General features: G+C 40.3%; 1 protein-coding gene across 3 annotated transcripts in view; it reads right to left on the bottom strand.

Annotated features, from left to right (window-relative positions):
- ninl (ninein-like) overlaps window positions 1-27,560 on the bottom strand; it is a 39,858-nt gene that overhangs the window by 380 nt on the left and 11,918 nt on the right. For 2 of the 3 annotated variants that reach the window (XM_052151369.1, XM_052151370.1), the window contains exons 5-27: window positions 16,225-16,291; window positions 15,938-16,119; window positions 15,297-15,449; window positions 12,690-12,857; window positions 12,249-12,385; window positions 10,556-10,696; window positions 10,283-10,457; window positions 9,598-9,708; window positions 9,403-9,492; window positions 8,671-8,818; window positions 8,462-8,530; window positions 8,252-8,373; window positions 7,696-8,051; window positions 4,331-5,950; window positions 3,742-3,846; window positions 3,584-3,653; window positions 2,665-2,949; window positions 2,425-2,538; window positions 2,182-2,328; window positions 1,934-2,083; window positions 1,720-1,833; window positions 1,394-1,603; window positions 383-496 (exon numbers count right to left, since the gene is read on the bottom strand). In XM_052151369.1, coding sequence (XP_052007329.1) covers window positions 383-496; window positions 1,394-1,603; window positions 1,720-1,833; window positions 1,934-2,083; window positions 2,182-2,328; window positions 2,425-2,538; window positions 2,665-2,949; window positions 3,584-3,653; window positions 3,742-3,846; window positions 4,331-5,950; window positions 7,696-8,051; window positions 8,252-8,373; window positions 8,462-8,530; window positions 8,671-8,818; window positions 9,403-9,492; window positions 9,598-9,708; window positions 10,283-10,457; window positions 10,556-10,696; window positions 12,249-12,385; window positions 12,690-12,857; window positions 15,297-15,449; window positions 15,938-16,119; window positions 16,225-16,291 — 4,848 coding nt within the window. The remainder of the gene's footprint in view (window positions 1-382; window positions 497-1,393; window positions 1,604-1,719; window positions 1,834-1,933; window positions 2,084-2,181; window positions 2,329-2,424; window positions 2,539-2,664; window positions 2,950-3,583; window positions 3,654-3,741; window positions 3,847-4,330; window positions 5,951-7,695; window positions 8,052-8,251; window positions 8,374-8,461; window positions 8,531-8,670; window positions 8,819-9,402; window positions 9,493-9,597; window positions 9,709-10,282; window positions 10,458-10,555; window positions 10,697-12,248; window positions 12,386-12,689; window positions 12,858-15,296; window positions 15,450-15,937; window positions 16,120-16,224; window positions 16,292-27,560) is intronic. The other variant, XM_052151371.1, reaches the window with a different exon arrangement.

Here is a 27,560-nt window from a genome sequence, read left to right as displayed (position 1 = left end):
TAAAAGACAGACCTACTGAGCTTCAAGCCAAGGTGATTTATCGATGGTGTACTGTATATTTCAGTTGAAGCCATTAGTCTGCATTATTTCATTTAAAATCTAAAAACTACCCATGATCCTAAACAGAAACGATCCACCAATCATATAATCATGGCGAACAAAGCAGCCACTCCCATGAAGAAATTGAATCGGAATGCTATTCTGAGATGCGGGTTGGTGCTGTTTTGGCGACACGAGGGGGACCTACACAATATTAGTCAGGTGATTGTAATGGTGTGGCTGATCGGTGTATGCATACAGTACAGTATTAAGTAGTCAACTAGTTTTCCATTCCAAACATAGCCTCGCTTTCTCAAGTTGGCTGAAATCTGTTTAAGGATACCTGTTCTTTTAGCTGGTGGACTTTCTCCTGTAGCATCATGCGGGTGATTTTCAGCTTGGCATCAACTTCATCCATGCGCTCCTGCATGCTCCCCATCAATTTCTCATACTGTTCCTGTTTTTTTTTTTTTCAATGTTAACATGAAATATATGAGCAAGGAGAAAATGTAAAAGATCCAATGTTAAAATGTGTCATAAGCCCTTGCATGCATTTCTATGTACACAAGAGGTTGGTGGTGGAAAAGGCAGATAACAGATTAATCGGTCACAAACATAGAGGTAAACAAGAGTTCAAAATTAATAATATTTATTTTAATGTTTATTTGGCAACCAAAATCTCAATACTAACCAGAAAAAGAAAATTTGGTGCATAAGACAGCACTTTTAACTATAAACAAGCCCGAAATACACCACGGACTCTTATTTTGATATGACAAAGACATCTACAATCCTCTATATGCAAGCATTTATCAAAATAAGCTTTTTATTTTTATAGCCTATACAATATATTCAATAGATGAAGGGTTTTATACATTTATAATTGATCTGATGAGGTTTAATAAGGAATAAGGTTAAATATTCACAAGATGTATATGCTAACAAGGGATGTTTCCGTATGATCTTTGCATGACCTTGATTCAATTTAGAACACTTGATTAATCAAAATAACACAATATGCATTAAAGTGAGGATAAAAATATGGATGAATATTGTCATGGATGATAGACTTCAACTCAGCAATTTCCAACAAGGTGTCAGTGATTTTTATTTGACCTTTAGGAGGCCACTTTTATAATGTAAAACCAAGATGTTCTAACTGTAGAATCCTCCAGAGTCATCCAGAAGAACACCGGAAGAATATTAATAAAAACAACCTATTGGCATAGATTTTTCCTGATAACTGATAACTATCAGCACAGATTAATTGGTAAAACTGGTCTCTCTTAATATCCATTCCCTATAATATGGCACAAAGATTTAACATTTAAAGTTGACCAGTGTGCAAGTGTACCTGCTGAAGACCCATCTGAACATTGGCCTGCTTGGCCCGAGAGCGAAGCAGATCTTCTACATCATGCGTCCTGCGCTGCTGCTCGGCCAATTGAGTTTGCAGGTGGGCCAGGTGCTCTCGGGTGCCAGACCCCACCTGTTCTCGCAGCTCATGTACTTCACGTGTATGTTGAGCCTGGATCAGCAACAGAGCGCTGTCAGCCCTTAGTGCCTAAACGAAGAAATGCAAGACACAAAAATTAAACCAAATCTCTAGTTAGTTGTTTACACAAATTAATGGAACATTTTTGTTCAGAACTGCATTTTGACAGGCATGATTCTCCAAACCTGTTCAACTGCCTTGTGTTTAGCAGTCTCTAGCTCTGCCTGTGTGTTCCTCAAAGTGTGGCACTCGTGTGTCAGCCTCTGAAGTTCCTGCTCCTGAGTCTTCAGCTGAGCCAACTATAAATAAAATCCAATTTTACATGAATTGAGGCCAATATGAAAAAAAAAATAATAATGTATATGGCCATTGCAAAGCAATTAGTTCTTTCTGACAAACCTTATAAAGAAGCTCCTCATTCTGTGCTCGCAAGCTCTTGCACTCTTTCTGTAGAACATCGACTGCGTTCTCCTCCTGAAGCCTGTGGGTCTGATGTAACTGGTCTTTCTCTCTGCGCAGTCGATTCATGCTGTCGTCAAGCTCCTGGACCTGGATTTATGCAACAATGTTAATAACTTCCTTTTATCAAATGATTCCAAACAAACAACAAGAAAACCATTATGTGAAAAAAAAAAAAAAAAACCTACCTTTTCCTGAGATTGTTGCAGCATCTTTTGATGTGTAGCTACCTCCTGGATGTGGAAATCCTTTTCTTGCCACATAGTCAAGAGCTGAGAGTTGAGCTGTTCTATCTGAGTTTCAGAGTTGCGAAGAGATTCCTGAAGCTTTTCTAGCTACAATAAGCACATATGGTGTTTTTAGCATTGACATATTCAGTATATTCACTTGAGGGAAAAGTGCTCCATTCAATTAAGATTAAAGGATCTCACCTTCTGATCTCTATCTGCTATATCCTTCAACAAGTGTTCCTTGTCTTGCTCTAGTGCTTGGTTTTTTAGAGTCTGACTAGTCAATGCAGACTCAACAACTGTTAAATGCTGGAGCTAAAAAATAAGCAGCAGTTTCAGTAATTCAAACATGTCGCTGTTGCACAACTTTGCCAAACTAATTTGAAATAATATCTCATCTTAAACGGATATATACTAAAAAAAAAAAAAATGCAACCATACCTTCTCATTGGCAGTTTTAAGTTCACTCTCAAGAAGCTCCCTTTCTTTTTGCCATTGTTCCTGGAGCTTTAGTGTCTCGCTTTCCTTCTTCTGTAGAGTTTCCTGCAACTGTCTGCGAGAGGCAGTTTCCTTATCGTTCTCCTGACACATCTGTGCTAGCCTGTCAGTCAGCGTCTGGACTGCTCTTTGATCAGTACAGAGCTGGGAGCTCAGTTCAGCGTTCTCACTGCTAAGCTTCAGGTTTCTTGCACTGAGATCAAGGACCTCTTCTCGATATTTGGAATTCTATTTTGATGGAGAAAAATAATTATAAAAGGATGACAGGAAAGGAGCAGCAACTGGGTTATTCTCACAAAACCCATAAAAAAATAAATAAAAAAAAATTATGTTCTGGTACAATTTTACATAAAAAAAAATAAATAAATAATAATAATAATAAAAAAAAAAGACATATTTTGTGTAAAGAAAATGAAGCGTATTCATAGGACCATTAAGTTATTTTACATTATTTTCAAGACAGATGCACATTTTACCCCCCAGTTCTCATTACTGCATTCTCATTCTGTTTTTAGAACAGCAATGTGTACATTAAAAAAAAAAAAAAAAAAAATACTTAAAAGTATTTAAACATCATAATAATACTCCCTTGGTACTACCTTTTATTTTCTCAGATTGTTTTGTTGTAAATATTGTTCAACATGGTCCATTTTTTTTTTACATTTTAAAATCATTGAAAAAAATACATGAATAAACTGTAAAACATAGTAATAATAATAATAATTATAGGCTAAAATGTGCTCAAGTGTCCCGAAAATAATCTTAAATGCAAATTATTTTTCTTATGCAACATCCAACATCCCAGATCCATGCTATTAAAATTTCTAAACTAAACAAAGCACTTTATTGTTGCCAATCTTGCCTCTTTGTGCAGCCTTTCCTCCTCTTCTCGATTCTTCATATAATCTCTCTCCATCTCCTCAAGTGTCCTCCTGCAAATATGCAGTGAAATCAAATGGCAAAACGATTAGGCTGTATGTCGCGCAGTACATTGTAAGTCATAGTGGATGAATTCATTACCTCTTTTTGTCCACCTCCTCTTCAAGCAACTTGACATCCTGCTGTAAGATGGCAAGCCGATCTTTCAGTGCACTATTTTCAGAGTTGGCCTCATCGAGTTTCAACCTAGATTCAGGAACCGAAAGTAAGAACAGGACTCACTAAAACAATATTACAAGCGCCTGCTTAATTTTAAGTATAATTTCAGGAGCAAAGATCTTTGAAAAACATTCAAATTCAAAATTACTGTTGCGAAAGAATACGGCGGCAAGCAAAACAATATTTAAAATTAATAGGATGCAAGAACACACTTTCAGTCAGAATATGTAACTGTTAATCATAGCAAGTTGAATCATGCTTGTCAGTGGCAAAGTATCATTCAGTTAGTGAGATGCAGCACGAGGCCTGAAAAAGCACACATCTATGGTTAATAAAATCTCATTCTGTGACAAACATTCTTGGTAAGACATAATAGTAGTGAGTGATGACATTGCCTCTAAGGCAATCAACTCTTGGCATCCATATGGGAGAAATGGAATTGATCAATGCAGCAATGGTTAGTGTTTTTGGTCCATTTCGACGGTCATCTACCAGCCAGAGATCCACAAACCTGTGGGGATTGACTGGGTCTATCTCCAGTTCTAAAGCCATGACGAGCCCCTCCATCTCAAGAAGCTGTTCTTTAAATTGGATCTTCTCACTTTCAAATGCCTCCTCCATCTGCTGAAGCTCTGCTTGAGAGTCCATCAGCGATTGCTGCAGCTGGTTATTGGTATTGTCAGCCCCTTCCCTCAGAGAGCACAGCTCTCTGTTTTTGTCTTCCAATTGGTTGGTCAAAAGCTGAACCTGACTTGAGAGTTGACTGAGGTTCTTAAACAGGTTAATCTTTAGCTGAACCTCTTTCCAGAGCAAATCCATCTCTTCGGCTTTGGCTTCCAGCTGACAGTTGAATTCTTGAATTTGGTGCTCTTTGTTTTGCAGTTCCAGTGTAAGTTTATCAATATTCTCTTTAACTTTCGTTGACTCAGCCTCCAGTTCAACTATTTGAGATGACAGCTGGTCTGCAATTTGCCGGTAACTAGAGTTTTCTTGTTCAAGGCGCCTTGTCTCTTCTTGCTCAGAGTTTAGAAGGGTTTGGAGCTCTGCAACCTTAACCTGCTCCATACAAAGGGAGCATCGAAGGTTTTGCTCGATCGTGTTCATTTGATCCCATTCCTCCGTGAGACTATTGACCTGCATTTGTAGCTGTTTGAGAACACTGCATTGACCCTTGAGCTCCTCTAGAAGTCTGTCTCTCTCCAGTTCAATGGCGTTTAGCTCGGAAGCCTGTCTCAAGAGGTCTTCATCTCGGTTTTTCAATGCCTCATGTGTTTTTAACAAGTTTTCTTGAAGCTCTACTAGTTCTTTGTCTTGTTCCCTCAGCTGTGTTTGCTGTTCAACAAATGCATTAGATAGATGACTACTGCTGCCCTGCATCATTTCAATCTCTTTCTGCCAAGACTCTGATTGGGACCTCAGGTTCTCCATCTCTTTTGTCAAATGGGATATTTGATCAAGAAGTCCCTGTTCCTTCTCTTTTTCCTGTACAAGTTTCTCCTCTAGCTGCGATAACTTATCCTGAACAATTTTTTCATTATCTTTCTGTAATTGCTCCTTTTGCCTTAGAAGCTCTTGCCTCCTATCTCGCTCGACTTTAAGCTTTTGCTCTACCAGAGACAGTTTTTCACCAAGCTTTTGTTCTCTCTCATTTCGAAGCTCCATTTCCTTTTCATTGGCATGCAGCTCCGAGGTCAAACGCTGAATGAGGGCATCCTGGGCTTTCATGGAAACGGTGTTGTCCTCCAGCTGTACGCACATCTCTTCCAGCTTATCTTCTAGCCGTTTCTGTAGTGTGAGCAACTCCTCCTCAGCTCTGGATGCAAGCTCAGCTTGATCTTCCATGAATTGGATATGTTCTCTCAGCTGCCTGACCTCTTCCTGATGGTCCTCCTCCAGTTTCTTTCTTTCCTGTGCAACCCTACTACAAATCTGAGCTTGTTCTTCACCCCAACGCTCAGTGCTGTGGAGACGCTCCCTGCGTGCTTCCTGTTCAAGCTCCTGTACTCGGGACTCCCATGCACCAACTTCTCTGTGATGCCGTTCAGACTGCTCCTGCAGCTGGTGGAGTAGGCTGCGCTGAGCCTCGTTGTGCTGAGCCTTCATGTGCAATAACTGCTGCTCTGCCTTCTCCCTGGGACACAGCAATATGCTACATTTTGATGACTAAATTCCCATGGGAAAATTTTCATTTTAGTGTGTGGGCAAGTTGGTTAAGAGAATGAACATACAATTAAACATGAAATTGTTCATCAAGTCAAGTGCAATTTAGGATTTGTACCAGAGACACTCTCTTGGAGATAATGAAGGTGAGGTCCATATCAAGATGTACAGTATTACTCTTCATTGAGAATAGTATAAAAAATGTATTGTAAATGGATAAATCTCATGAAACCTGTCCAGAACATGTACAGGTCATATATACAGTATATACCCAGTGCCTGAATCCTCCCAATCAGCTGGGAGAGGGATAAAGAGGAGCCAGAGATGCCAGTTTGAGAGAGACGCACAACGCGGTGCGTTTTGGCATCATTGTTTGTTGAAATTCTTCAGTGTTTTATTAATAGTCTTTAATCCGGTTCCCGCCTCCTTTCCCTTGAGATAGAGACCTTATCTGTTACACTGGTGCCAAAACCCGGGAGGGAGGAGGGATGTGCTGTCCGAGAGCCCTTGCCGCTGATGGAGGGTCACGACGCAGAGGAGGACTGGTGAACCACTCCAGTACCACAAGGCGGTGGACCCCACTGCCATCCGCCGGGAGGAGCACACTGCTGTCCACCAGGAGGTGAGGTCCAGTGCCATCACCTGGCGTCACGGAGAACCGCTGCACATCTGGCAGAGCAGCGGTCGACAGCGTGTTTGGGAACCAGAGTTTCTTTTTCTTTGGACTCGCTCTCTGGCCCACCCCTCTCTTACTACCAGATTCCCAGGAGGCGGGGAAGACCAGCCGACAGAAGGACAGCCAAAAGGGGGACGGACGGACACGCGCAAACACACACACACACACACAAATAATGCCATAAATAGTTTCCATTGATAAATTAACATCATATGAAGTCCTGTAAACATCTATATATTTGATGTGACCACCTTTGCCTTTAAAACAGCCCCAATTCTCCCAAGTACACCGACGTAGTTTTTCTTGGTTGTTGGGTGAAATTATTTTTCCAAGCTTCCTGGAGAATTTTCCACAGTTCTTCTATCCATTTATGCTGTCTCAATTGCTTCTGTCTCTTCATGTAATCCCAGACTGACTCGATGTTCAGAAGGGGTCACTTTGGGGGCCATACCATCTGTTGCAGGGCTCCCTGTTCTTCTATTCTAATATTTTCTATTTGCAAAAGGAATGTTTGAGTCTCTAAAATGTACATTTACTACGGACACACTAAAGCTGAAGATATAAATAAAAATCTTAAGACAAATGTTTGTGAAACATCTTATGTGACCAAGACTTTTGCACAGTACCGTGTGCGTGTGTGTGAAAGTGTATACATTTAAAATACATGAATACAACAAATACTATCATTTGAATATAAAAACATTACTTTTCATTTCTATGGTAATAAGAATTATGCTCAATTCTTATGAAAATAAGATTTGAAGGGGCAAAATATATTTCTTAATTCCTTTTTGATTGATGGGAGAAATATGACCCCCTGATTTGTTCTTGACAGGTTTCATGAGATGCACCCATATAGAAACACGAGATAATATCACAACATTGAATAGGAGTCTAAAAGACCGTCTCAGCATTTGCACAGACCAACTGGCTTCTCACAAGGTAGATCAGTTCACCATCAAATGTGGATGAGCTGTAGCTCTTCACAGAGCTTAACCTGACAGATTTAAGATCCGGAAAATGTTTAAGAATCTACCTACCTAACAAGCAGCACTTCCTGGTCCATTTTCAGCTTGAGTTCTGCCTCCAGCTGTTCTTTTTCCGAGGTAAGGCGCAATACAATGTTACTGATCTCACGAGCATAGTTCTGCTCCAATTCAGCCTGCTCACGCTGAATGCGCCGTTCCTGCTCCGGACCCATGAATCTTCCTGCAGTCCTACCCCTCTCTGCTTCCAGTCTTTCTATAGCCTGTCGCATCTGGTCTGCCCGCTCCTCCGCCTGGGCTTTTTGGTCCTCCAATTCACTGATCTCCAGCTTAAAGCTTTGCGAGATGTCCTTTCTCTCAACCTCCATATTCTGGCGCATCAGCTCCATACTGCGCTCATAGAAGTTCACCTGTTTCCATGTAAAATATGTAATGACATTGAATGGTGAAAGAAAATAGACATCTCACTCTACAACATCAGTTAACTTCAGCTCCATTCCAATGGATAATTATTTGCCATGACTTGGAGCTAACTTAAGGGGTTAACTAGTACCTGTGGCAAGTGCACATCTAGGAGGATTTACAAAGTGGTTACATGTTACGCTTTTACCTTAGTCTCCAGCTGGATTTTTAAGTCTTGAACTTCCTGCTCGTATCTTTCTTTCAGCTGCTCCATGGCCAGTTCTGTCTTGATGCTCACAGGGGGAGACAAACTCTCTAAGAAACCCAAAGCTGCAAAGACATACCAAAGCAAACCATGACAAATATGCAAGAGTATTTCATATATAAAGAATAACTTTTGTTTTTCATAATTCCTCACCATTCTTGTTAGTGACCTGAAGCTTTTTTCTGACCTGAGGAGATGTACCTTTCTTCATTTCAGGATCATCTACAGAACAAAACAGACAGGAGAGTCATTTAATTCAAAAGAGAAACGGTCTACTATAAAAGTAACCAAGACCGGTACAGAATAAAATTCACAGCCAACTAAACTTTGAATGTAATGCAATATACAACTGGTGAATTTACCAGAATCTGATTCAGTGGTTAAAGCTTTTCGGCTTGACCATGTATGACCAGAGAGACTGTCCCTTGATCGTCTGGTTCTCCTTCCTGAGCTCTGAGACTTCAACAGCTCCAGGTCTGACTGTAACTCGTCATTCCTGTCTTGCAACTCCTGCATTTTTGTGGGGCAAAGAAACTGTCATTTGCATATGTAAACCTTTCTGCATTTAGAAACACACAAAAGCAAAAGACAAAGTTATGAATTTGCGAAACCATTTAATTCACAGCTCAAAATAATGACAGGCTTTCAAAGTGGTTCACAAACACTCCTCTATAATGCTCGAAGAGCAACTTCAATCAAGATTTGAACTCTAATGATACTACAGTGAAGTGGTTTGTTGCAAGGGTATTGCTAAGGTGTTCAGAATGGTGCCTAGCATGTTACTATGTTGCAAGTGTATTTATAAGTAGTTGCTAGGGTGTTATGGGTAATTGCTTACTAAGTGTCAAAAATTTCACCCCAAATCTATGTGATAATCTGGTCCCTAGAAATGACTTGGGCCCCTCCCTTAATGTAAATCTATAGAGTTTTGTTTCCTGCCTGTATTATCGTCCACCAGTTAAAAACTGTAAGCCAGATAAATTGCCATTTTTAACAAGTCAAAGTCAAAGCACAACTCTCCAAAGCACAAAAACCCTTCACTTCAAGAAAATACCCAACCACCATGCCATACACATACTCTGACTCGCTCATACCCTGCACTGCTGCTCATAATCCTTAATGATCTCTGAGAAGTGCTCTTCTTGATTTAGCAGTCCTGTCCCATTTGGATCAAGGCCACCATACTGTTCATTAAAACAAGCACAGATCAATTATCAGTAAAGAATGAAATTATTAATGTTGAAGGGATACAAGCTTCAGCAAACAGAACGGATACTCAGATGTGTCACCTTGTCCTGTAACAGGTGGTCTAGTTGTTTCTGTAGTTTAGAGACGGTGCTCTCAGCTTCAGACAGCTTTTCCTTCAGAAGACTGACCTCCTCCTCCAAATGACTGTTCTCCTGTAACAGAGCTGAAGTTATTTAACCTGACACCACACGGACATGCTCAAAGAAATATACACCACTAACTACGGCAGATCACCTCTTCAACGAGTCTTGTTCTGTAGCTACAGATTGTAAGGTAATGGGACAGTTGTCAATTGCACTGAAGACTATGATGGCTTATTTATACCATTACAATATTGTTCCCAAGTTAAATATTCCATGGCAAAATAGAAAATTGTGTGGTATGTGTATCTAGATGAATAAGACTATTTATACAACTCTCTATTTATACAACTCTCTATTTATATAACTGACCATTGTCCCAGGCAATCTGCTACATACAATACCTACTCAACCTTTAATAATACTATCTTCGTCATGTACTGGCCAAATGTGCCATTCATCATTGACTGCTTTTCATTCTCTATCCTGTACAGGCCATTAAAAACATTTTTAAAATGTTTGGTTTGTAAAGAAATTCCTATGCAAACACCATTTGCATTTATCTACATACTACTGTCAAGCATTTAAGCAGAAGCCTTTAGACCAAAAAGACTTTTAAAATCATGACAAACATAAATTTGGTTACCTTGGCAGCAGTGCAAACGTCCTCCTGTAGACTAGCGTCCTGAGCCCTGAGCAGTTTTATCTCCTCTTGGAGTCTCTCCCGTTCCTTCTCTACCTGCTCTAGAAGCACCTCACTGTCATACTCCGACTCACTCCTCAGTGCTGTAAGCTTATCCCGGAACTCCTGCTCCAGACCCCTGCGTCAACGGAAGAGACAAGGACATTGTAAAACACTTGTACAATATGTGGTCACATCTGTGGAAGATATGTGCATCCAAGAGCAGAATAGTCTTACTTGATTTTAGATTCATTGAGAGACTCCATGGTGGCATGGCGATCATCCACCTCTCGGACCAGCTGCAGGTTGCGGCGGTCAGCCAGTTCCAGGTCAGCCTTGGCCTTGTCCCTCTCCTGACAGGCCTGGTCTGCAAGAACTCTAAAGTTGGAACACAAAACCAGCACACCATAAGATAATTCATTCTGATGCATTTTTTGTAACAAGTTAAATATCTTAAAAGGGATAGTTCACCCATTTACTCGAAGACTTTCTCTTCTGAATTTCTGAAGAATATCCTGGAAGTTCTTTTCCATATAATTCAAGTGAATAGAGACCGATCAATTCAAGATACAAAATGTCAAAAAGCACAATAATAGTCTGTATGACTCACGCATTATATTTTTCTGACAGCATACAATAGCTTCGCTTGAGGAACAAACTGAAATTGAAGCCATTATTCACTGATAATCTTGCCCTCTGCCAAAGCTCTAAAATAAAGTGCCAAAGATGTATGGACTAAAATGGTGCGTCGACACCATGCCTCTTTATGTGTTTTATAGAATCATATTTTGATGTGAGGGTTTGCTTTGAGTAATATAAAGGAATAGTTCACCTATAAATGCAATCCCAGATGTGATTGACTATCTTCTGCTGTAAACAAACAAAATGAAGTTTTGTGGGAGTGGTAGTGGTGTAGTGGCTAAAGCACAGGGCTGTTAATCAGAAGGTCACAGGTTCTAACCCCATGGCCACCACCATTGTGTCCTTGAGCAAGGCACTTAACTCCAGGTTGCTCCGGGGGGATTGTCCCTGTAATAATTGCACTGTAAGTCACTTTGGATAAAAGCGTCTGCCAAATGCATAAATGTAAAATGTAAGTTTAATCCATGTCTTTTGAAGCGATCCAATCATATTGCCATTGCAGTCTCGCAGCATGATTTCATTCCAAGTGCTTGACGCATTCGCAGAGCACTAGATGGTACTATAGGAAGTGTAATTGAGCTTGAAATCATGATCGCCAAGGAGACCAATTTTAATATTTACAGTGAAATGTAGTTACATTTTGGTTTGTTCTCACCCAAAACTACTTGAACAGCTTCTGAAGACACGGATTAAACCACTGGAGTCGTATGGATTACTTTTATGCTGCCTTTATTTACATTTTGGAGCTTCAAATTTTCATCACTATTCATTTGCATTGTGAGGACCAACAGAGCTGAGATGTTCTTCTAAAAATCTTTTCTGCATTAGAAAATCAGTCATACACATCTGGGATGGCATGAGGGTGAGTAAATGACAGAATTGAAATTTTTGGGTCAACCATTTCTATAAGCCGTACTGTACGGACCACTTTTTGTTTTTTATTCTTTTCTGTCATTTTGGAGCTTTACAGACCCAGTCCCCATTCACTTTCATTATATGTAAAAGAGTGGCGATAGCAATATGGATTTGGAACAACATCAGGGTGAGTAAATTATGTCATTTTCCTTTCTGGGTGAAATATCCTTAATACTTAAGGTGTTTGGACAAGAAATCAAAAGACACCTTGTAATTGTTTCAACTATGATATCTATACAACATAAATAATACTTTTTGACACAATGGCATCTTATCACCTCCAGGTGGAGACAAAGATACAACACAGATCCACTACAGTGCAACCATTCACTCAAATTGCCATGCTCTTCACTTCACAGCAAGTGACACTCACTGCAAGTAGTTGATCTCGTTCTTGTAGGAGACCAGAGCAGCCTGGTGGATGCCGTTTCCACTGACCAGAAGCTCATTGTCCAGGGCCAGAGTGAGTTCAGCCAGACACAATCGCTCCTCCAGAGAAAAGTCCAGAGTCTGCAAACAGGTTCACAATGCAAAAATGTATAGTAAAACAATGATCCAATTTTTATGCAAACATGTAGATCCTTAATAAGCTGCCCGATTTGAGGTATTATTCATGTCAATCACACAAACGGTGCAGGACAATCTAGGAGCAAAACTGTTATAATTTTGTTAAGCGTTTCAATTCTTAACCCAAGTTTGAACAATATTAGTGATGCTTGCCTTCAGACAAACCAAATACGTCTTCTCATGGGTAGTCATTTGGTAGCCATTCATCCACATTAATCTATGCAGAAACATCAAAGTACTCGGTTACCTGTAGAATATCCCTGCTGTTGTGAATGCCCTCCTCCGTCCAGAGGGAGATGATTTTCTCTGGGCTCGTGCATCCCGATCCATCATCCAGCCGGGTCAACAGCCTCTGACCCACAGTGGCTGACAGTAATGAAGGGGAGGTGGAACGCACCACACGCTCTTCAAGGGCCTGAGAGAGCAGAGGGAACGACATGAGAAAAATACAAAATGATCCAGCAAAGTCAGTTCTCTAAAATCTGTAAAGAAAACCACAGAAAAATTTGATCTCACACTCCCTCCACACAATGCTGTCCTTGAAATGCCAGAGCAATAGCCTCAATCACGAACAAAATGATTGCACTGACCACTAATAAACGTCCCTCTGCTGTCGTAACCCCTAAGCTGGCTTAGCCTCATTTTAGTTCCAGTCACTGCAAAACATTCTTTCAATTCGGTATTTGTTGAACCATTGAACATTTAAACTAATCTGTAGAATCTTTCAAATCTAAATTTGGCAAACAGAATCCTTAAAAGGTACAGTTCACAGAATAATTTAAATTCTGCCATCATTTTTTTTTTTACTTTTGTGGGACAGAAATGTTAAACCATATTTCAGAGACCGCCTCAGTTCCCATTCACTGTATAGGAAAGAGCAGCAACATTCTTCAAAAAATGTTCTTCTGTTCCAAGAATATTAAAAAGCCATATGGATGCAAAACGACACGAGGGTGAGTAAATGATGACAGAATTCTCACTTGTGTGTGAACTAACCTTGTGTGAAAATCTGAATGTTTTGTTTTATTTTATTTTATTTGTTTGCCTGGTTGCACTGGGTAAAATCCCTTTGTTGGTGATTTACCTCAGAAATGTCATCATTAAAGGACTCCAAACTGTCTTTACATTCCCATGTAAAAACACCGCGTGCAGGTATGAGGCTTGTGGTGCAATACATCTCCTCAGAGCGACCAACAGGTTTGGCCATGGAACAGATATACATGATGTGCGCTTTGCTAAGAACTGGAGTAAAAAAGAGGCTCCACCTTCCCAATTAAGTTAATTGGTTCCAGTCTCTGCAGTCCTCAATAACTTGGCTTAACGTGTAAGTTCTGAAATGAATCCTTTTTGAAAGTCAGGCAGAAGGCAATCATTTAGCTGCCTCTTTGTCTGTCTGCTATAAAAACACAAAACACTTTCCAAAAGATCTTGGAGAAGCTTTGGTTGTTCATTCTTTCTCAGAGAACAGCAACAGTATTGATCAATAGCTGAGAGAAAAATGGTAGCAGAAGTTTTACTCTATTATTTATTGTATAAAATCAGCTCTGTTACAAACTTCCTTGTCTGGAATGCATTAAAAACCGCTATTTTTGCAATATTTCCATTATTTTCCTTTAAAAGAGTGTGACTAATGCCGGTACTATTCAAGATTGAATGTCATGTCTGGAATATGTATACTTTAAAAATATTGGTATTATCGCAAATAAGACTTTCCCTCTCAGTAGCTGCACATGAATGACTGGGAAACTCAAAGATAATTTTAATATCCACGTTTCCCAGTTGGGAGGAGTTGTAAACTTTCAACATGGCAGGGGAGAGTTTCTGAAATGAAAAATAATATTGTTTTCTAATTACAGCTAATTGTTAGCGCTTGCCATTTTGGTCATATACATTTCTGATTATCAGCAACCATTTAATGTATGTTGTACATTTTTATACGTGAAAATCGCTTTTATTCGAGCAAAATTGCAATATTGTCAGCAAGCTATGCGAATAGTATTGTAGTGTCAAAATAAAAGTTCCTCAAGAAATATGTATGCATGAACCTGGTGTCGTTCATGTTTCCTGTTCTTTCTGACAACAAAGCACTTGAACACGACGTACTCATAATTACCCCTTCAGAAGTGGGAAGTAGGATCATTCTGATAGCACATGAAGGCAGCAATAGTCTGGGATTCATGTTGCGTTTATGGCTGTTACAAATCATTTTCAAGCTTCTCTCAGAATTGATCATGTTAAAATAATGTGCTTGCTCTACTTGTGCAAAAAGTCTTGTGTAAATACTCACTCACATATAACCGGATGTTCGGGCACACCTGCTCTTTCTTTTATTTTTATTACTATTTTTCACATTTAAAGTATTGAAATTATATAGTGACCACAAAGTGTTAAATAATAATTCTAAAATATATTTGTATATATCTATGTATTTTTTTATTTAAATATTTTATTTTGTAGTCACTTTTACAGCTCTGCACACACTGGGCATTCTCTCAACCATTTTCATGAGGTGCCACCTGGGATGCTTCTGTCCATTTTCTCAATTGGTTTTTTATTTTATAAAATAAAAAATAAAAAATTGTCAAGAAATCCGTACATAAATACTTTTTATATTATTCTACAAAATTAGTATCAAACATTTAAGCTTAAACTTTCAGATGAAATGTGTTTAAGATTAACATGAAAAACATATTCAGTCAAGTGTGTCCAAAATTTTGACTAGTAGTTTGTAGTAGTTTGAACATAACAACGCCTTCATTTGAACATAAACTTCATATGCACATACACAGTTTCCTTTTGGTTGGTTTGGCAATAGAAAGCAGATATTAACATGACCATGAGAGTTGATCCTGACCTTTGAGACAGACCACTGAGGTTTGGGTCGGACAGGGGTGGAGGTAGAGATGGGTGCATGGTCGTGTTGTCTGAATAACCCGTTCTGGAACTCATTGAGACTGACTCTCCCGTCCTGATCTTTGTCCAATTTCCTGAAGAGAACATCTAACTCCTGTGCACAGATACAGTGAACTACTGTAAATGTCTCTATAATCTCTGTATATGTATAAGAAGTAGCGAAGAAGCAGCACAGAGTGGCTAAGTTCAGAATGGAATACTAGCTTACTATTTTATACTGTGCAGTATGTGCTGTATACGGCCAACAATTGTTTTTTTAAAGTGGGTGAAACTATAGGTATTATTCCATGTTCATCTTTTGCAATTTTAATGACATTTTTAGCATAATGTTTTTTGGCAACCCTATCAAATAATGATTTAAAATAAATGTTAAAAATCGTGTCTATAATTACTTTATTTGTCACATTAGAAATGGGTGCTCTACTGTATACGGCTCATTTTGGCAAATGTAGAAAATATTTTGCATACTATGTACTTCAGAAATCTATGTACATAGAAAATGAAAGAAATGAAAGAAAATGTCTTGGTATTTTACATGGTTGATGCGAGTACTTTAGAGTACAGAATGTTATATGACTGTACCTCTGATTTTAAGTCCTTGAGGCCAATGTGGTCACAGACAAGTGACAGCTCCTCACGGTTTAATGATCCTGCGGCTCCAACCCCCAGCTCCTCCCATACTGTCCTCACCTGCCCATCTGTCACTTCCTGTTGAGGGTTGGGGGAATGCTGAGGACTTCCTGTGCCATCTTGATTCAACTGGCCTTGGGTATACAGGTTTTACATTTTATAGAAATAGAGCCACATTTTTATTTTTGCACAAACCTTCTAAATTAATGGCACTGTTCCACAACAGAAATATTTTGTACCTTGTGCCACAAAATAGTTGTGTGTGGACTCCTTGTTGCTTCCTGTATCCTCATCTGACTTGAGAGTCTGTAAATAGTGTATTTAACAGTTAAAATATCACTATGGAACAAAATACTAATGTACTGCACAAAGAGTGGAAAGAAAAAGTATGTGAATCCTTTGGAATTACCTGCATTTATGCATCATTTTGTCTTAAAATCTGGATTGAAATAATGTACAAACACAATCTGTTTTAACTAATAACACACAAATTATTGTATTGTTCTTGTACATATTGAATACATCATTTTGAGTTTGCTATTCACAAGAAGCATCTGCTAGTGTGGACCATGCCTTGCAAAAAAGAGATCTCAGAAGACCTACGATCAAGAATTGTTGCTTTGCATAAAGCTGGAAAGCGTTAAAAAGTTATCTCGAAGAGCTTAGATATTCATCCGTCCACAGTTAGACAAATTGTCTATAAATGGAGATGGCTTAGTACTGTGGCTACTCTACCTAGAAGTGGCCGTCCAGCCAAGATGTCTCAAAGGGCTCATCATGTGCTAATGAGGTAAATAAGAACCCCAGATTGCCCACTAAAGACTTGAAGGAATCATTGGAACTGGTTAGCATCTCTGTTCATGAGTCTACTCTATGGAAAACAATAAACAAATATGATGTCCGTGGCAGGACACCACAAAGGAAGCCGCTGCTTTCCAAGCTGCGCATCTGAAGTTTGCCAAAGACCACCTTGAAACTCAACAACGCTACTGGGAAAATGTTTTATGGACTGATAAAAACAATGTTTAATTGTTTGTGAAGAACACGCAGCACTACATATGGCATAAAAAAGGTATCACACACAAAAACATCCCAATGGCAAAGTACTGTGGAGGAAGCATCATAATTTGGGTCTGATTTGCTGCTTTGGGGCCTTAGACCGCTTGCCATCATCGAGGGAAAAATAAATTCCCAAGTTTATCAAGATAAACAACAGGATAATGTCAGGGTGGCTGTGCGCCAGCTGAAGCTCAGTTGGGTGATGCAGCAAGACAATGCCCCTAAACATTCAAGTAAATACACTATAGTATGTCATCAAAAATATTCAATCCACCATTTGATGTGGCCAAGTCAGAGCCCAGACATTATGACCATTAAAATGACCTCAAGAGAGCCGTTCACACCAGACATCCTAAGAATATGGCTGTGCTGAAAAAGTTCTGTAAGGAAGAATGGTCCAAAATTCCTTCTCATCGTTGAGCAGGTCTAATACTCAGCTAAATGAAACGCTTGGTTGAGGCTAATGCTGCCCAAGGAGGATCAATTGTTATTAAATTCAAGGGTTCACTTACATTTTCCACAGCACTGTTTAATGGGATGTGTTTAATAAAGACATGAAAGATAATAATTGTTATTGTATTGTTAGCTTAAGCACATTGTGTTTGTCTAAACCTGTGACTTTAATGAAGATAAGATCAAATTTTATGACCAATTAATACAGAAAACCAGCTATTACAAAGGGTTCACATACTTTTTCTTCAAACTGTATAGTATGTGAAACCTTTATGCAACAATAAATGTTTCAAACAGTTGTATGCTTCATGGTTACCACATGACCTCATCAAGTTGCCAATTTAATTGATGTACGGTTTTCATCTCAAAAGTAAAAAAAAAAAGCGTATTTTGCATTCTATTCCAATTTTGTGTAAAAACATCTTAAAGTTGATATTTTCTCCTTTCCCAGCTGAATATGCAGGGACAACTATAAGTAAGCCATTCTTAAGTTGATTTCCTGAAGTGTAAACACTACAGCATTGTCAAACATTGCTCTATTTCTTTGAGGCAGGACTATCTATTTGTATGACCAATGGCAGACAAGGGGAGTGTTTAAAAAAGTTATTTTTCAAATTCTGTTTGGTGATGTTAAGGTACATAAATTACACACTTGATATTTAATATTTGGCAATCTGATCAAATAATAGGGCCAACTATTTTTTTTTTACTTCTTTAAATCAGCTGATGTTAATTACAGAATCTGGATAATTCAGATTACATCATTGGTCATCAAGTTATTTTGTCCATATACTGTGCACCTTATACATACTATATACTGTAGTAAAAGTAGTATGACACTGAAGACACTAAGAATAACTAAGACTATTTTTCAAAAAGCACAACTAGTTTCTTGAATTTAGGTATTGCCTCTAGACTGATGTGTTGAGTATTAAGACCCTCCCATCATTACTTCTGCTACACTGGACAGGAACAACTGGCAGACTGAGAAAGTTTAAGAGTAATGTAATTCTTCACATCAGCACAGAGGCACTGCATACTCACACTAAAGGGCTTAAACCATGTTCACATAAACCCTGCTAAATCTTTCTCTAATGATGTAAAAGAGCTTACATAAGAGATGTTAAGAGTCGAACATAGATATTTAACAGTTCCACTACTGTGAGCATTTTACAAATACACCATTAAAGACAAATGTAATACAACTAAATGTAGCAGTAGCCTACAAAATGTAAATGGGTGTATGGCTGTGTTTAGAATCGAATGGAATACTTGCTGTAGGGTGGAACGATTTGAGCATATAAATATCTTATTGCGGTTATTTTGAAAAATATTGAGATAGCAATTTGAACTGCAATATGATTATTAACATAAAAAACAATGAATAGGTGTTTCCTTTTGAACAAAATTAAGTTATGGGCAAACAAGCCCAACTGCCAATAGAAATACTGTTAAGAAAAAAATGGTGTTCACACTTGAGTCACACCTGTTTGTTGACTTTGTGATAGGGTCTCAGCCCACATTCATCATTATATGTTGGAACTCAATAATAAGTTACTATTAAGTTAAGAAATTATTATGGAAATATAGTATTGTATAATATTAACAACAACAACTATTATTATTATTATAAAACAGCACCACATTTTTGTAATATTTTCTTAACATTTATTTGACCACATTTATTTTGAGCGACAGTGCACATTAATCGACATCACTGTAAAAGTGTCAGTGTTAGCCAACTGGCTAATTGTCAACTGTTGTCCCTCGGCCAGATGTTAAATTAGCCATTAAAACAACAATAATGGGGCTTTTCCACTGCACGATACAACTCTACTCAACTAGACTCTGCTCGCTTTTTAGGGGGTTTCCACTGTGGATGGTACCTGATACTTTTTTTAGTACCACCTCGGTCAAGGTTCCAAGCGAGCTGAGCCGATACTAAATGTGACGTCAAAATCCTGCAGATCACTGATTGGTCAGAGAGAATCGTCACTACCAGCGTCACTGGATTTCCGACACGTGACATCAACCCACTAGTTTTAAAGTTAGTAACAGCGAAAACAGTATCATTTGTTTATGCAACTTTCGAATTGTGGAAAAAGAAATGTCTGTGCGCAAAACCACGCTGTGGTCAATAAACGAGGTGCAGACGGTCCACTCGTTAGCAATGAGCAAAACAAAAAAGTCTCTCAGGAAATGTCTCAGCTGTTGGCCCACACGGCTACCACCGGACCTACCAACAGTGTAGGAAAAAGTAAAAAAATAAAAAAGTGACTACAGAACCATCAAGGAAAACGTATCGGTTACCTAACGTAACCTCGGTTCTCTCTAGATGAGGGAACGAGTATTGCGTAAGCTATCTTACGCTACGGGAAAGATTCATCTTTTCTGAGATATTGAAGCCAAAAAATTATCCTTAATTTTTGTATCCATTGTCAACGCAGTGCGGCAGCTGCAGACCTTGAGCGAGCTAGCTAGCGAGCTCATAGGTTGCTCTGCGGCAACTGCTGCAACCTATAGACGAGCTTGGGCGAACTCGCATCCAATGAGAGGCGTCCGCGCTCACTGCATCAAAGCCCGCCAAAATGGGCGTGACTAGAGTGCATATAAGCGTAGTTCGTAGGCTGGAACCCTGGTTTTCATTGACTGAAGCGAAAAGTCGCCGTGGCGCGAAGCACGGCCGGCTACGCAATACTCGTTCCCTCATCTAGAGAGAACCGAGGTTACGTTAGGTAACCGATACGTTCTCTTACGAGAGGTTCTCTCGTATTGCGTAAGCTAGCTTACGCTACGGAACCCATTGTCAACGCCGTCGCGCCAAGCATCCACTGTATGAGCCCCAGGGAATTAAGGGGGACCCGGGGAGCCCTTATGAGTGGGGAAATAATATTTGGCCGGCAAGAATGCGGGTCATTGATTGTGTAATACATAAGCACATAGTAGGACCGGAACGACAGAGCGGCGGTGCCGGTCTGTGTGGAATGTGTCCCATCAGTGCAGCTCACCAGGGGAGCTGTAGCGTATTAAACCGCTAGTAGTTTTGCCTGCAGAGCGGGCACTTCCATATTGTAAAATCTGACAAAGGTGGAGGGGAAGTCCATCCCGCTGCCACACATATGTCGTGAATGGAAATTCCGCTGGACCATGCCCACGAGGATGCCATGCCTCTAGTGGAGTGAGCCCTAATGCCCAACGGGCATGGCAGGTCTTTTGACGCGTATGCAGCAGCAATAGCGTCCACTATCCATCTAGATAGTGTCTGTTTCGAGGCGGTGAGACCTTTGGTGCGCCCTCGAGCGAAACGAAAAGCTGCTCGGAGCGTCTGAAAGCAGCGGAGCGCGCAGTATACAATCTCAGTGCTCTGACCGGGCAAAGGAGATTGGCGTCGCGTTCAGCTATCCGGTGCTGGCAGCGCCGATAGGGAAATGACCTGTGCTCTGAAAGGAGTACCGATCACCTTGGGAACATAGCCGTGTCTAGGCTTTAAAATGACCTTGGAGTCACTTGGTCCAAACTCAAGACACGCAGCGCTGACAGACAGCGCGTGAAGGTCTCCCACACGTTTGACTGATGACAGGGCAGTCAGAAAAGCGGTTTTGAGTGAAAGGTATTTCAAATCCACGGATTGAAGTGGTTCGAAAGGGGGCTTTCATAGTTTCGAGAACTATAAAAAGATCCAAGATAGGAACCGATGGGGGCGCTGGGGTTCATCCTTCTAGCTCCCCTGAGGAAGCCGGATGACCAGCTCGTTTTTACCCCATGACTGGCCGTGCAGGGGTTCAGCGAACGCCGCAACGGCCGCCACATACACTTTGAGCGTGGATGGGGATCTGCCCTTATCCAGCAGCTCTTGTAGAAATACGAGCAGCGACGACACCCCACATGTCCATGGGTCCAGGTCTCTGTCGGTGCACCATTTTGAGAACACAGACCATTTTGAGTCTTCCATGAGTCTTCTCGTGGAAGGGGCTCTAGCATGTATGATGGTGTTTATTACTCCTTCTGGCAGAGCGACGGGTAGTCGTTGATCACCCACGCATGCAGCGCCCAGCGCTCTGGGTGGGGATGCCAGATTGTGCCGCGAGCTTGAGAGAGGAGATCTGCTCTCACTGGGATGGGCCACGGCGCTGTCAGTGACAGCTGCGTAAGCTCCGGGAACCATGTCTGATTCTCCCAACGCGGGGCTATGAGGAGCACCGAGTGACGCGTTTCCCTGATCCTCTGCATTACCTGTGGCAATAGCGAGACGGGAGGGAAGGCGTAAAGCGGGCGTCTGGGCCAGTCCTGGGCCAGCGCGTCCTCGCTTCGAGAAAAATATTGGGCAGTGAGAGTTCTCTTTGGACGCTAAAGAGGTCTATCTCTGCTCTGCCGAATAGGTGCCATAACGTCTGGACTGTTTGAGCGTGCAGGGACCATTCCCTGGGGAATATTGTCTCTGGACAGTCTGTCCGGGCCGTCGTTCAGGTGGCCTGGCACGCGCGTCGCCCTCAGCGAGCGCAGGTGGCACTGGGACCAACTCAGTATGCGTTTTGTCAGATGGAAGAGGTTCCTGGATCTGACACCGCCCTGACGGTTTAGGTAGGATACCACAGATCTGTTGTCCGAACGGACCAGGACGTGGTGACCCTGAATGACTGGGAGAAAGCGCACGCAGCGCGTACTCGACCGCTATCATTTCCAGACAATTTATGTGAAGGAGCTTTTCCTGAACTGACCATAGGCCGAAAACCGGAGAGCCCTCGCAGACCGCCGCCAACCTGTGTTGGACGCGTCTGTCGAGATGACTTTTCGGCGAGATACAGCTCCCATTGTCACTCCCCGCTGATACCATTCGGCCACTGTCCAGGGCTGCAGAGCTGATATGCAGGTCTGAGTCACCTTGATGGGCTGGCGGCCTGTGGCCCAAGCCCGGCGAGACGCCGGTGTTTAGCCAATGCTGAAGCGGCGCATGTGCAGTAAACCCAGCTGAAGTACTGCTGCGGCTGAGGCCATGTAACCTAGCACTCTCTGGAATTTCTTCAGAGGCGTGAGGCTGTTCATCTGAAAAGATGCGGCTAGTCGCTGAACACGGCGTCGCGCGCTGTGTAGATAAGCGAGCCGTCATTGCCACGGAGTCTAGTTCTATTCCCAGGAAGGAAATGGTCTGACTGGGCTGTAGTGAGCTCTTGGTCCAATTGACTGCAAGACCGAAACTGTTCAGATGGCTGAGGAGAACTGCTCTGTGAGACAGAAGCTCCATATGTGACTGAGCCATAATCAGCCAGTCGTCCAAATAGTTCAGAATTCGCAAACCCTGACTCCGCAGGGGTGCGAGCGCCGCATCCATGCACTTCGTGAAAGTACGGGGTGCTAAGGACAGGCCGAACGGAAGGACGGTGTATTGATAAACCTGGCCGTCGAAGGCGAATCTCAAGAATGGCCTGTGACGGGGATTTATCTGAATCTGAAAGACTCGCTAGCTAGCTCGCTCAAGGTCTGCAGCTGCCGCACTGCGTTGACAATGGATACAAAAATTAAGGATAATTTTTTGGCTTCAATATCTCAGAAAAGATTAATCTTTCCCGTAGCGTAAGCTAGCTTACGCAATACGAAAGAACCTCTCGTAAGAGAAGTGGAATTTGTTCAACCAAATTGGCGCTATCTAAACCGGCGAGCAATGGGAGGGAGAGTGTGCTGGACTCAGCCACGATGGTGGATGGTACGTTTTGTTAAGTTAACTCTATACTCTGCTTGAAAGCTTCACTTTATTTAGTTGACCAGCTACTGGAAGCTTGCTTCTAAAATAACCAGGCCAATTTAACTGTTACACTTGTGTAAAATCACCATGCAACAACTGCTTTATGCAGCACAATGAGGTAGTAGCTAACAGCTAGCGTTTGTGTTATTGATTTGGTCAGTTTGTGTCCTGTTTAAGATGATGTCACAGCAGTAGAAGTGGCGCAACTATGACGATCATCCTATAATCCCAACCACGTTGATGCTGCACTTAACTGCAGTGGAAATGTAAGCTCAGAAAATAAAGCGAGTAGAGTTGAGGCGAGTCGAACCGTAAGGTGCAGTGGAAAAGTGCCATAATACAACAACATTTACAAGTAGTACAAGAAAAAGCAAACTGACACAGAACCTAAATACTAGCTGCTTGTATTAACCTGCATTTTATTTTGGCAGAAGCTTTTATTTTGGCAGTACACTGAAGGAAGTTGTAGAGTTGACAATGGCCTTTTAATGCAGTGAAATACTCTGCTCCACACTCCTGTCCACAAAAACCCAGATTTATGAGGTTACTTTAGATTTGGATAGTAATTTTTAGCGGCCAAGCATATATTTTTTTATATATTTATTTGGAATTAAACAAATGTGAAATTAGCCTCACTCCCACATGCTTTGAGTATGTGTAACAGTACAGAGAACAGAGCTTCACATATACAGAACGTGCAGCGAGAAGTGCGTGCAGAGAATCTTTCTCATTTAATGAATTGCAGCTTTGCACTACATCATATCGTGAATACATTTTTAGCCCAAGCTTACTGCATACTGAGCAGTATACACTGAATCTTTTAGAAAGTGGCTTGCACTTTTATCTAAAAAAATGAAACTACCAATATGCATCATTAATTAAAATCTGAATTGGGAAGAGATGTAAACTTCCAACATGGCGGAGGAGAGTAAGGTTTCTAAATACAACTAATTATTAGCGCTTGCCATTCCGGTAATATTCATTTATGCATATCAGCAACCATTTGATGCATGTTGTACATTTTTACACCGTGAAAATAGCTTTTATTTGAACAAAGTTGCAATATTGTCAGCAAGCTGAGAAATATGTGTTATGGTGTCAAAATAAAAGTTTCTCAAGAAATATGTATGCATGAACCTGGAGTCGTCCATGTTTCCTGTTCTTTCCGACAACAAAACACTTGAACACAACTTACTCATAATTACCACTTCAGAAGTGGGATATAGGATTATTCTGATTGCACATGTATGCAGCATAAGTCAATAAACAACTGTGCAATATCCAGCTTTCTTGTTCACTAGACATGTTGTAAAATGTAGCAGTAGGTCACATAGAAAATGTGCATACAATGCACAGTATACACACCGCATACTGCAGAAACACTAAAAGTAGCGTGCTAAAATGCTATTCAAAACATAGCCTATGTGTTTGTGTATACTGGCACAGAGAATGTATTAGGATGTGGCTTACGATTGCTATTTACTGTCTCTTTAAATACAAAATTTAAAGTATTAGGGTGCATGTAATTTCCTTTACAGGTAGGCATTACACTGTGCATCAATAATCCATTTGTATGCTAGTGCCATCCAGTGGTGGATAGTTTCATTCAATAAGTCACTGACCTGTAAGATATCAGTGGTTTAATCAATGTATTGCAAAAATCACATGCAGGGGACATATAGAACAGGATACACGGATCAAAACAGTACACAGTTCAGCCTCCAGCAACAAGAGATACACTGCTGAATATAGGACAAGCCACAATCCATTACCATCAGCTTGAAACTTTAAACAACATTACATAACAGGCCAAAATTGTTTTTCAGAGAGAACACTTTGTCATATCTCTGTATTGCCGATCTCCACCCCTTTTTTTCTCACCCACTCAATAGCGTAGATGAAGTTAAAAGAATTCACTTAAAAGAATAGTTCACCCAAAAATGAAGATTGTAGCTAGTATAAAATGGGGTGTACTCAATAACTACCAAACAATCAGAAATACCTTCAGAATATAGAAACAGAAATATCTTCTAAAAATATGATTACAATTTATTAACAGCATTCCTAAGCGACTGCCAGGTGAAAATACAAATGTGTTTTGAATGTCATAACCAAATCTAAATAATTTATGCATCAAGAAAAGGTGAAAAGGCTTGTGTGCAATATTCATAAGAGGCAGTTCAATAATTTACATAAACAAGCAGTACTTCTGCTCACAAGAATGCAGAAGGATACAAGGACAGGAATATGTGCTCATGGCTGTGAATCTACACAGTAGGACTAATCACCCTCTGTCCAGCCCCAAACAATTCCATCTAGCTTGCTTCCTCATTTCACATATATATTTCACAAATTTGATGTAGTGCTTGTAAAGTGGTACTGTATTGATATTCCTCATTCCTATAATCTGGTTAGGGTTTTTAGGTAGTTTTTCCCCCCAGTAAAAATATCGAACCGTTCTTAAATTTAGTTGAAAAGAAAAATGATCTAAAATAAGATCTAATATAATGTAGTAATGTTTATGGTTATTATAAGAAACAACTATTTGCCAATGGAATAAGAAAAAAAAACTTGTTTAAAAAGGAAAACAAGTTTCGTTTTCTTACCCCATTGGCAAACAACTTTATCTTGTTTTAAGCATAAATTTCACAAACTTCTATATTTGTTGCATCATTTCATTGATATATGAAAAAACAGCAAAATATATCAGAATATATTAAATTATATTATTATCTAATTGTCTTGAAAATTAACATTTGAGACTCTCTGGGCATTTTGTAGATCCATTTTGATAGATATCCATGCTGGTCCCTAAAGACCCCAGTAATGTTTGGCAAACACCCATGCATTTAAGGGTTAAACATTACTTTTTTTTATGTTTTCAACCCCTCCCCTCATACCACCTGGCTCCATACTGGTATGGAACTCCCACTTTTCATAATACAATCAATTTCTGATGAACAAAATCAGATCCTGCTTTACATTTCTTCTTGCTTTAATTCCTGTTTCACTTGGTAATATTTCAGATTATAGAAGTTAAAAAGTGAATATAAGGATTTCAATTTTGGTCTGTTTCTCAATCATATCGCTTCAGAAGACATGGATTAAACCAACCGAGATGTTGGATTACTTATATGCTGTTTTTATGTATTTGGAGCTTGAATGTTTTGGACCAAAACAAAAACACCTTTTAAAAACACTGCCATGGCAAGATGTACAGTGAAAATGGAATTATATTTTGGTCTGTTCTCACCCAAACTGAATGGATCAATTCAGAAGACATGGATTAAACCACTGGAGTTTTATGGAATACTTTTATGCTGACTTTATGTCCTTGGTCAAAATTCAATTGCATTGTATGGACCTACAGAGCTGAAATTATTTTCTAAAAATCTTCATTCGTGTTCTGCAGAAGAAAGAAAGTCATACTAGTTTGAGACGACATGAGGGTGATAAATTATGAGAGAATTATAAATTTTGGTTAAATTATCACTTTTATGCCTAAACTTTAATGCAATTTCTTTGCTGCCATGCCAGCACTGGTATTTCCTTCAGGAAAAGCTAAACTAATTTTGTATAATTATACCATGGACAACCATTATGTAATCACAATTACAAGCACCCCAGTAGAGACAGCTTAAAAAAAGCTTAAAGTATTTTACATAATGCTTCAACTGTGTTTCAGTTAATTATTTAAAAGAGATTACTGCAGCAAGTAAAGATGTTGACTACCACCCCTGGAGTTGCGAGTTCAAATCCAGAAAATGTGGATGAGTGACTCCAGCCAGGTCTCCTAATCAACCAAACTGGCCCAGTTGCTAGGGAGGGTACAGTACCATGGGGTAAACTCCTTATAATGTGGTTATCGCTCTTGGTGGGGCACGTGGTGAGTTGTGTGTGGATGCCGCAGAGAATAGCGTGAAGCCTCCACACGCGTTATGTCTCCGCGGTAACGCACTCAACAAGCCACGTGATGAGCGGATTGACGTCTCAGATGCGGAGGCAACTAAGATTCATCCCCCGCCACCCAGATTCAGGCGAGTCTCTACGCCACCACGAGGACTTGGAGCGCATTGGGAATTGAGCATTCCAAATTGGGAAGAAAAGGGGAGAAGAAAAATGAGAGATTACTGATGGATACATGATGAGATGGATCCTGCTTTTACACAGTTGTGCTGATTTGCTAGTGGCTTTAGAAACCGCTAAAAATGGCCTGCACTGGGTTACATAAATGATCTAAATATTTCAAACATCGAAATGAAAAAGTGGGGAGAGGAGAGGGAGAAAGAGAATGCCACAGAGCAGAAAAGGAGAGACATCCAG

Source organism: Xyrauchen texanus, chromosome 20 (assembly GCF_025860055.1).
Source record: "Xyrauchen texanus isolate HMW12.3.18 chromosome 20, RBS_HiC_50CHRs, whole genome shotgun sequence".
Lineage (NCBI taxonomy): Eukaryota > Metazoa > Chordata > Actinopteri > Cypriniformes > Catostomidae > Xyrauchen > Xyrauchen texanus.
The sequence above is the reverse complement of the archived record's forward strand: the minus strand, read 5'-3'. Positions and strand labels throughout refer to the sequence as shown.